The 11,149-nt window shown below is 61.2% G+C and overlaps 1 protein-coding gene across 1 annotated transcript; it reads right to left on the bottom strand.

Annotated features, from left to right (window-relative positions):
• Positions 1 to 7,916: 7,916 nt before the first annotated feature.
• Positions 7,917 to 10,532, bottom strand: LOC102435326 (microcephalin-like). The gene is made up of 3 exons (XM_006108466.3): positions 10,371 to 10,532; positions 9,468 to 9,705; positions 7,917 to 8,199 (listed from the first exon to the last, which is right to left on the bottom strand). The coding sequence occupies exons 1-3, from the start codon at positions 10,419 to 10,421 to the stop codon at positions 8,129 to 8,131; spliced, it is 360 nt and encodes a 119-aa protein (XP_006108528.3). The 5' UTR covers positions 10,422 to 10,532; the 3' UTR covers positions 7,917 to 8,128.
• Between the last annotated feature and the right edge of the window lie 617 nt (positions 10,533 to 11,149).

Consider the following 11,149-nt stretch of genomic DNA (forward strand, 5'->3'; position numbering starts at 1 on the left):
TGATGTTCATCCCTCTGATGCTTAGCGGCATTGAGCGTCTTTCTATGCGTCTGTTCGCTGTCTGTGTCTCTCGGAGAAATGTTTGCTCATGTCCTCTGCCCATTTTGATTGGATGACTTATTTTTTGCTGTTGAGTTGTAGGAGTTCCGTATGCATTTTGGATTTCCACCCCTTCTTATATGTATCATTGGTGGAACATTTCGCCCCATTCAGTAGCTTGTCTTTTCGTTTTGTTGATGGCTTTCTTCTTTGTGCAGAAACAAAGACTAACTCCATATGGTTTGACTGATATGTGGAATCCACAAAAAACAAAACAAATAAACAAAACAAAACCAGACATAGAAACAGAGATTCAACAGATGGTTGCCAGAGGGGAGGGGCGTGGGGAATGGGTTAAAAAGGTGAAGGGGACCCGGCCGGTGTGGCTCAGTGGTTGAGCATCGACCTATGAACCAGGAGGTCAGGGTTCGATTCCCGGTCAGGGCACAGGCCTGGGTTGTGGGTTCGATCCCCAGTGTGGGGCGTGCAGGAGGCAGCTGATCCACGATTCTCTCTCATCATGGATGTTTCTATCTCCCTCTCCCTTCCTCTCAGAAAACAGTAAAAACATATTAAACAAAGAAAAGGCGAAGGGAACAGAGTCAACAACATTGCCGTAGGTTCGCAGGTGACAGGTGAGTCCTAGAATCAGGGGTGACCACCGGGTAAGGTATAGGAGTGTTGAGCCACCATATTGTACATCGAAGCTAATATGACATGTGTACCAACTCTACTTAAAATGAAAACATGAATTTCAGGAAAAGAAAAGTGGGGGTTGAGTCCCCCGAGCACAGGCCACGCTGGGCTCCCCGCGTCCTGTCACGCTGGGGGCGCACACGGTGGTCAGTCTCAGTTTATCCTGAACGTTCTTGCACTTTCACGTGTCCTGAACAGAAGACACCAGGAGATGATCCCTTAAACGTGCGCACTGGGTCTCAGGGGAGTGGGAGCCGCACCGCCCAGGCCGCAACAAGAGGAAGCGACCACCGGCGGCAGCTGCTCATTCTGGCCGAGAAGTGGCGGGAGTACCTGACAGGCTTCCACAGGCGGAAGGCGGAGCGGAAAGAGGCGGCCACAGAGGAGATCCTGCAGCGGCTCAGGGAGGAGCAGGAGGAGCTCCGGGAGGAGCTGGCAGAGGAGGAGGGGGCGCTGGAGGCGGCGGACGGACAGAGCCAGTGCAGTATGACCCCCAACCACACAGTCACCGTGACCGCCTTCAGGGACCTGGACCCCTCAGGGCCCGGCCTGGGTCTGAGGAGCTGTCACCCCTGGAGAAGCCGATGAAGCCTCACCCAGGAAGTGTGGAGCCCCTGCTGTCCCAGCGGGTCTCCTCTCACGGCATCACTGCACGCACACAATCGCAAAAAGTCAAGGAGAAACATCCTCGACGAGCCCAGGACTCCACCAAGAAGCCCCCGAGTGCCACCCGTACCAGCAAGACCCAGCGCCGCCGGCTGACCGGCAAAGCCCGCACCGCGGAGAGGGCCCCAGCCTGGGCTGCCAGGATCTGTCCCGCCTCTGCCTGGCTGTCCCTTAAGCCAGCCTGCAGCAGAAGCAGGCAGCTGAGAACGGCCCTCCCTCAGGAGGAACCTTCCGAGCCACATTTGGAGCATCAAGCCGAAATGGTGGGCACTTCCTTATTTAACTCAAGGCTCCTTGGGTGCTGTCTGCAGCTGTCCATCACCATTTGAATAATCTGTTGTACTTAGAATAGAGGAACTAATTTAATTCTAAATGTATACACCACTGGGCCTTCCTCAGGAAAAAAAAAAAGTGTGCCTGGGCCCCATGAACTTCGGAGCCTGGGCCCGGGAACAGCATTTTATTGGGGAAAATGATCTCAGACGACGGGTTCAGAGCCAGGGCAGAAACCCACTGCATGAGAATCACGACAAAAACATAAGGAGGCCCAGCTGGTGTGGCTCAGTGGATAGAGCTTTGTCCGGTGGACTGAAGGGTCCTGGGTTCGATTCCGGGCAAGGGCACAGGCCTAGGCTGCGGGCTCAACCCCCAGTGGGGGGCGTGCAGGAGGCAGCCAACCAATGATTTTCCCTCATCACTGATGTTTCTATCTCTCCCTCCCTCTCCCTTCCTCTCTGAAATCAATAAAAAATATTTTAAAAATTAAAAAAAGAAAATAGCTCATGGGTGGGATGGAGAGAGAGGAGGGAGGCTTTAAAAAGAAACACCAGGGACCCCACCATCTCTTTCCTTCCTGTTCCCATGGGTCCCCCACAAACCACGCTTCCCGCCGGTGGACTTTCCACGGGGCCACCTGGTGGCTGCTCTGGCAGCATCTTCGAAGGGTTCCCGTTGACCCCTGTCCCCCGGGAACAAGGGATTTCACGGCACAACCCAGGCCACCAGGAGACCGCCCCGTGTCAGGTGGGAATCGGCTTTCCTGGGGCTTAAGTCCGTGCGAAACTCTCCCGTGGGCTCAGGTGGGAAGCGGCTATTTTGGGGGCAACAAGGAACCGAGTGTGGACCGGACTTGACCTCCGAGCCTGCCCAGCGGGAGGCGTGGAGCGGTGCAGGCAGCTCCCGTACTCAGCCCGTGGCACAGGCAGCAGCACGGTGGAGGCCGAGCCGCTGAGGCCCGAGGGACTGCACGTGGTCAGCACGGGAGCGAGAGGGCACCCACCGCACAGGACGGACTCACCCACCTGCTTCACGGAGCCCGAAGGGGTTCCTCGCGGAGCCCCGCTGGGAGGCCAGCGCAGGTCCTGCTTCGTGGGCTCTGCTGGGGCCAACGAGGGTCAGGAGAGCCCCGCACTCGCGGGGAGGCCGAGGCCCGAGCGACCGACAGCACAGCGTGCCTTCATCGGTCGGTTGTGGGGAAGGGCAGGTGGTCCGTCAGTCTGCAATCCACGTCTGGCCTGTCTGTGCTACTTCGCCCGGCCCAGATGTGTCCTTCCTCCACGCCCGGCGGCCCTCGCCTCCTACTTTACATTGTGTTTGTCAATCACAGTCGACACTCAGTCATTTGTGTCAGTTGCAGCGCTCAGCATCGGTGAGACAAAGACGTAACTCACGGAGTGACTCCACGGTTAGGACAGGTCACTGGCCACGGTCCCCACGACTGCTCTGGGGCTGCCGATCGTACTTCTCAGCCCCCTGGCCCCAGCCCTCGGCCTCCTCTCTGGCAGCCAGTCTGTCCTTCAGTCTGTCCTTCACGGCCCTGAGTCTGGCCTCCCTGTTTTAAAGGAAACGACCCCTCCGTCCACTGAGCACCCCTAATCGAAATGTTGGTCCCACTCGAAGGCCCGCGGCCTCTGCCTCCCTCCGTCCTCACTGTCCCTGCCGCTCGACCTCCAGAACCTCCCGCATTCTCCGCCTCCAGGCTCGCCACCCAAGCCTCCTCCGCACTCCCATCAGACGACCTCCGGCGACCTTTCCCCAACACACAGCGGATCACACGGTTTCCTGCTCAGAAACTTCTGGCGGCTTTTCCGCGCCGACTGAGCTAAGAGAAGCCGCGCTGGCGTGGAACCGTCCGCCTCCCATAACCTGTCCCGGGCCCGTTCCCGGCTCTGAGCCACTCTGCCTGCACCTGGGCCGCCTCGCGGTGCAGGGATGGCGAACCGAGGCTCCACGGGTGCCAGTCCCTGCTGCTTCCAGGGAGCGGCCACGCCCATCCTCCCGCCAGAGGCTCAGACGTGGCTCTCTTTTCTTTAATATATTTTTATTGATTTTAGAGAGAGAGGAAGGGAAAGGATAGAAACACGGATGAGAGACACACATCGGCTGCCCCTCACACCCACCCCCCCACGCCCAGCCCCCCACGCCCAGCTGGGCTTCATGAAGCTGAGGTTCTGCAGGAACACGTCCTGGTGAGAATGCTGTGCGTCATGTGACCAGGACAAGAAAACAGAGAAATTGTTTTGAAAGATTTTCAAACCGAGGATTGAGCTCAGAAGGGTTTTGGTGAGCCGCGCTCAGCAGGAATTCAGGGAACTCAGGCAGGCTGGTCTCTGAGCAGATGGATTAGACCTGACGGCTCAATAACGCGGCCCGTTTCAGCGTTGGTGGTGGCTCCACGCGGCCCCAGAGACACCCCTCCCGCCAGACCCCCCATCGCGGCTCCACCGGCTTCACCGCGGGGCTCGGCTCGGCCAGGGAGGCGGGGGGGGGGGGCGGGCTCTACTCGTGACTTTGAGAATCGCGCCCACTTCATGAGCCGTCGGCAGACATCCTATTACCTCGCTGGCTGCCTTTATCCCCGAGGATCGCGGGCTGGCCTGGCGGAGGCAGAGCGATGTTGAGTTGGTTCTGATAATCTCGGAGTTAGCACTGGGGTTTGAGAGCATCCCTGGTGACTGAGTGGCTGAACCCTCCCCTTCCCTTCCCGAGGCTGTGGTCAGTCACCACGGCTCCACCTCCAGCAGGCGCTCCCCAAGGAGCTGCCTCCAGCCACGTGTGAGAGCAGGGCCAGCACCCCGAGAGCAGGGCGGCGCCCCAGTGGGGCTGGTACCCCCGAGAGTGGGGCTGTGCTTAGCGTGGGCCAACCCAAGCCCCCCGCCCCCCCACCCCCCGAACTCCTGTTACAGAGATGTCCCGGGTGCCAGGAAGTCCAGTACGGCTGCAATGCGAGTCCCGAGCATGGACTCCAAGCATGGACTCCAAGGGGAGGAGGGGTTTGGGCCCAGCACTGAGAACCCAGCCTCCGCATACATACGTTCAGGGCCCCGGGTGACTCTACCAACCTCCTGCCCTCAGCCCAGGGAGTGAGCGTGAGCCTGGGGCACAGCTGTGCTTCCTGTGGGTCTAGGCTGGGCCCCAGGGGTATGACTAGGGGGCCCCCCCGGAGCCAGTAACCGCAGGAGGCCTGCTGGGAACTCTCAGGCCCCTCACAGACGGGAGGGGAGGGAGGGGCCTCCGTGCGCTCGAGGAGGCTGCCTGAGCTTCCACCTCCCAGGGCCCAGCAGGTCCAGGCCTGTCCCATCCCTCCTGTGCGGCCCCAGAACCAGGCTCTGGCCCTGAGTCCCGCCCTCCGGCCGGCCCAGCAGCTCTGCACACAACAGTGAACGGTGGGTTTCACCGCTGGCAGAGACGCGTGGGCCGACAGCTGGCTGCGTGCGCCAAGCCCTGCGTGTCACCCCCCAACCCCGGCCCCCCGTGCGCTGTGTTCACGGTGACAGAGGGACAGAGGGACAGACGGACAGCTGGGGGAGCCCAGGACGGATTCCTCTCCCGCGGGCTGGGCTTGGCGGAGGTTCCGTTGCTGGCGCGCAGGAGGGATGCAAAGTGAGCTTGGTTTTAGCAAATCTTCTCTCTGGGATATTAAAGATGCAAACTCCCTGTTCCCACAGAGGAGCTGTGAGTCCAAACGTTAACACTGAACGCAGATGAACAGAGCGACGATGGGAGCTGGGGTGGGGGAGGGGGTGGGATCGCAGGCCCCAGGCTTCGGGAAACACGAACCCCTAGCGACCAAGCAGGACCCGCGAGCCCCACAGCAGGCTCGCCGACCAGTCTGCTCCTGTTTGATCATCTCGGTTCAGTCTCTTCCATCGTCCTCTCGGGGAAGCGCTCACATGCTCCCGGGACAAACGGAGCATCTCTCTTCCTGGGATGGAAAACAGACTCCTCGTCTTCAATGAAGTGAGCGACGCCAGGCTGGGAGCGGGGCCATGGGACTCAGTCACAGCACAGGCCCCGTGAAGCGCATGCGCCCGCGCTCCCGGAGGGCCGAGCAGTGAGGCAATGATCACACACACACACACACACACACACACACACACACACAGTTGTAATAAAAAAGTAGCCCTCTGTCTTCATGGTTTTGTTTATTATTGAAAAAATATATATATTTTTACTGATTTCAGAGAGGATGGGAGAGGGAGAGAGAGAGAAACATCAATGATGAGAGAGAATCAGTGACTGGCTGCCTCCTGCATGCCCCCATGGGATCGAGCCGGCACCTGCCCACACCTGCCCACGAGGGGGTGGGAAGCTGAGGAACCGCTCTGGCCTCCAGAAAGGAAGGACTCAGCAGGCGGGAGAGGGCAAAGGGGCGGAGCTGAGCGCAAACACAGAGACAAAGGAGCTCCAGGAGACGCAGGGAAGGGGGAGGAGCAGGGGAGGGAAGGCCGCTGGAGAGCTGGGCGTCCTTCATGGGCAAGGAGCTCTGAGCAGGTTCCTTCCCCCGTGGAGACCAGAGACGTCAGGCCTGGGGTGGAAGGGCCTCGGCCGCAGGAGGCAAAGCCACAGGAAGGAGGCAGCGAGCACCTGCCAGCGCGTAAGGCTTGGGCGGCCGTTTCCAACAGGCAGTGATCAATCCCTTTTCAAAACGACAGCAACGTTCCTGGACATGTAACTCAAACCAACCACAGCCCAGCGCCCACTCAGATGCCTCCACAGGGAACGTGCGGGGCTCTGGCGGCAGCACCAGGAACGGCATCTTCCCGCCTCGGTGTGAACGTGCCCTCAGGTCTGCCTCCGTCTTCGTGACTGTGATCGAGCCGCTGCAGGGCACTGCCCGGCGATGGGCCCGACTGGCTGGTACGTCCCAGACGCGGGGCCTGCGACGCCTCCCGTGCTTCCGGGCACACAGCGCTGCGGCCCCTCTCCTTGCGCCTCTCCCCTAAGGGACGCTGTCGAGAGGAGTGACCGGGAGGGGCTGGGTGTCCTGCTTCCAGGCACCGGCTGGAGAGACCTGCCGACTTCAGTCCTCACAGTTTACCAAGACCGGCCGCTCACGTGACCTGCCCGGGAGGAACCAGGTGCCGGAGGAGTGTGTGCGCTGCCTTCGGAGGGAGGTCTGAGCCCACCTGGGAGGTGTCCGCTAGGGCAGGGTGGCCTCTGGTGGTCCGCGAGGTCCGAGGGCCTGGCGACCGCTGCCCTAGGCCCATGTTCTTACTGGTTTCTGCCTGAGGACCTATCCGCCGTGGTTACACTGAATCCACAGACCAACCTGAGAACTGCCGTGCTATCAATGTCGACTTCTAAAACATGAACGCCGTGCATTTCTCCATTTATCTAGATCTGTAACCTCTTAGCAATGTTTCATAGTTTCAGTACTTTTGTTAAATTTATTCCTATTTTAGTTTATTTTTAGATGCCACTATAAACTAATTGTATTTTTCCATTTTCAAATTGTTTACTGATAATATATATAGAAATACAATTAACTTAGTTTGGAATATTGGCTTTTATGTCCTGTAATCTTCTTAAAGACTATTTTTTCTTTGACTCCCTATATATTTACCTATAGTGTCATGTGACCTGAGAATAGTCTTACTCTTCATTTCTAATCTGCGTTCTTTCATGTCTTCGTCTCTGGGTGGGATCTGAGGAGCGAGGGTGAAAGCCGGCACCGGTGGGACCGTAGAGACCAGACCCCTGAGCCCTGCAGCCTGGTGTGGGGTGAGGCTCGCCTGCGGCATGACCAGCCAGACGGGAGGCCAACGGCGCTTCTGGGGCCGGGCCGGGGGCACCCGGGAGTCTCCCTGCAGCTCCGTAGCTGAGGGGCCTGGGCGCCGTGAGGGAACTGCTGGTGTCGGACACGGTTTTGAATCCAAGACTAAGCCCTCATCACTTCCATGCTGTCATTACCTCGACTCTCGAAGGTGTATCCCAGGAGTTGATCTGTTGCGACGTCGAGGGACTTGAATTCTGGGGGAGCCACAGCTACGTGAGCAGCCGCCCCTCCCGCTCGCTCGGGGACTGGGCAGCGCTGCCCTCAGGAGGTGACCGGGCGGCTGGCCAGTTCCCTCCGGGACAGCAAGCCTGAGGCCAGCGTGGTGGACCCGCCCCTGCTCCGGCCCTGGCGCTCAGGGCTCCGTGCCGCTAACCTAACGGCCCAGGGACGGCGTGGCCCTCTCTGGTGACGGCGGCTAGAGACCCAGCCTCTGACGGAACTGAGGGCGAGGCCATTCTCTGCACCGAGACCATGAACCGATCGCACTTTATTTACCAGGTGAGAGACCGCGGTTGGGAGCTCTGATCACGGCCACTGCCTGACACAGGTGCCCGGGCAGCCCGGCCTCCGGGACGCGGGGCCACGGGAGGACTCGGGCTGCGGCTGGACGGCCCTCTGGGGGCTCCTGCCCACGGACTCCGGTCTCCGGGAGCGCTGGACGGAGCCGCCTCAGGTGCGGGCGGCGTCACTGCGCAGCAGGTAATCCTCGCAGGCGCAGACCACGTGCTGGGTCACCGAGTCTGGGGAGAGAGAGGGCATTCGGTGGGTCAGTGACCAGGCGCACAGAAGCCGTCCCCTTTCTATACAAGCAGGAGCCGTCCTGTGAGGTCTGCGGTGGCCCAGAGCCGCACTCTCCCGCGTCCCCGCGGCCACAGCACATACATCAGCGGGAAATGAAATACAAGGAAAGACGCAGCCTCAGGCACACACACCCCACGCTCGGCAGCCACCGGTGCTGTTAGAGCTGCTGGTTTAGCTCCTCAGACCACCAAACAGGGACCCCATGGGTGACGCCCGCGCCGGTGAGGGTGCGGAGCTGCGGTCGGCACGTAAAGCACACGCCGGCCCAGGACGCCACGGCCACGCGTCCATTTCACAGACACACTCAGGCCTGTGCGGCAAGTGAAGCTCCTGGGAACGCCTTCAAGTACGACAGCATCACCATCCAGGTAAAGCAACACCTCGCTTCCTGGTGCTGGGAGTTTAACGCTGTTTTCCTGCTTATTTTCATACACATTCAAGTGCCCAGACGGGTTTCTCTCTAAGAAAATCCCCATTTCTCCTGCTGGTTGAATGAGTCACTCGGAGTCGTGGCCTTGGTGTCCTGCGCGTCAGGAAAGACGGACCCTGGGGACTGAGGGGGACACAGCCGCTCCCAGAGCCTGGCTGGAGGTCAGCGGCACCTGTTCTCCGGGGTTCCCAGAGGCAGAGCAGGCGCTGGGGGGGGGGGGGGGCAGGAGCTAAGAGTTAGGGGACAGAGCTGTAGATTTGGGGCAGCTCTGGGTAGATGGTCTCAGAGGACTCCTTGCCCCGCGGGCGGCACTTGGGCCAACAGTGAGAAGCAGGCAGGTCCATGTCAGCCGTGAGGAATGATTGCAGGGCTCTGCCGGGCAGGCACATGGACACAGACATCCACCAAGGCCCAGGCGCGTGGACACAGACATCCACCAAGGCCCAGGCGCGTGGACACAGACGTCCACCAAGGCCCAGGCGCGTGGACACAGACGTCCATCCAGACCCAGGCGCGTGGAAGGGCGTGGGCAGGAGGCTTCCCCCTGGAGAGCCCTGTCCTATCCCAGACAGCGCTCTCAGGGAACGCCAGGCGACACTGCAGTCAGAGGCGCCCCCGACCTCCCGTGTGACCCCCAGGACCCGGCTGTCCCTGAGCCTGCAGTCAGAGGCGCCCCCGACCTCCCTGAACCCCCAGAACCCTGGCTGTCCCTGAGCCTGCAGTCAGAGGCGCCCCCGACCTCCCGTGTGACCCCCAGGACCCCGAGCAGGTTCCTACCAAGGATCCACTTCTCCGACAGGTACGTGACGGTCTCCTTCCTCCTCCCCTGGCAGGGCCCGATGAAGAGGCTGGCCTGGCGAGGGACCCCGGTGACCCGACCCCCACACAGGAGGACCAGCTCCCACAGCTTGGCTCTGGGGGGGTCGCTGGCTGGTGAGATGAACATCGTGGGCTGCTCGGCGAACAGCGTCCCCTGGTACTGCCCCGCGGACAGGTGGCGCTCCTGGCGGCAGAGCTGTGGGCAGAGACACAGGGTTAGGCCTGAGCACATCGTGTGGGGAACAGGCATGGCGACGCTCACGCCCTCTTTGGGGGGGCAGGTGGCGGCACAGACACTGACATTCTCTGAAGCAAACTCCAGGCACACAACTCACAGGCAAGAAAGGGTCAGGCCTCTGAGCTGTTTCGCGTGCTAACCGAGCTGCTGGGAACACCCAGCTGTGCAGCAGAGTGAACATGGTGTCCACGCGTCCCGCTGCCCGGACAGAGGGCCCCTCACGGCCTTCGCCCCGCCCCCTCGTGCAGGGCAGCCTGTCACAGGCCCGGGGAGGGCTCATTATGCGGCACCGCGGCCCACACGGGAGAACCAAGCAGAACCCCTCACGGCCCCCGAGCACGCAGCCGGGAGGGACACGGGCACAGGGCTGTCAGGGGCACCGGGGAAGGGGAGGGGCAGGCCTGGGCAGCGGGACCCGGGAGGCGGGAACGAAGACGCCTGGCTGTAATGGAGCTCCTCTGCTCGGCTCACGGTAGCCGGAGTCCCCATGCCCTGCCCTGCGCCCTCGCAGGGACTCTGACCGCGGAGCCCAAGCAGCCCCTGTCGGAACTCTGAGTTCAGGCCTCACGGCTCCCACTCCGGCCACGCCTGCCAGGCTTGCTGTTGGCATTTCCTTCACTGACCACGGAGCAGACAGGGCCCAGGTCGGTGTGAGAGCACGGCTGCAGTATCATCTGAAAACAGCACTCGTAAAGCTGCTCATGTTCAGAACGAAAGCCGCGGGCACTGAAAGGGGCCGAGTCCCAGACGAGCACCCGAGGCCAGGATCCGGCTCCACAGCAGTCTGACCGGCTCTCCCCACCTACGGACTCTGCTCGTGCCTGTGCCCGGACGGGGTGGGTGGGAGGGAGACAAGATGATAGACTGGGTGCTCCTCCGGGCAGATCCCATCTCCGCCTCCTGCTCTGTGACCTGAGCTCCGTGTGCAGATGGGTCAGCACCAGGGCTGCCCGGGGCGGGGACAGGCCAGCGCCCAGTCATGCTGCCGGGTGTTGACACGGGCACCCCACCCAGCAGAAGAGCCTTCAGCCTGATGGACTCCTCAGCAGCTACAGACTCCGCAGCCCAAGCCCCTCCCACTCGGAAACACCTGCCCCTGGGCCCCAGGACCCCTCTCTGGGTTTGCTCCTTGCCCCTCCCTGAGCCTGGGCCCACCTTCTCCACCAGGCCACGCTATCCGAGAATTCTCTTCCCACCGCAAGCTCCCTCCCACCAACAAGGCTCATTCCTGGCTTCAGCACAGAGCTCCGGGCCCTCAGACCAACCACCCGCTGGTTCCGTTCCGATGACTTGCAGGCCTCCCACATGCCACAGGCCTGAATCCTCACTCACCCTCCTCACCCCACACCCGGTCCCCTACCCAGCAGCCGCAGTGACTGGGAGCCCAATGTGTGCTGGCACC

Source organism: Myotis lucifugus, unplaced genomic scaffold, assembly GCF_000147115.1.
Source record: "Myotis lucifugus unplaced genomic scaffold, Myoluc2.0 scaffold_2382, whole genome shotgun sequence".
NCBI classification, from domain to species: Eukaryota; Metazoa; Chordata; class Mammalia; order Chiroptera; family Vespertilionidae; genus Myotis; species Myotis lucifugus.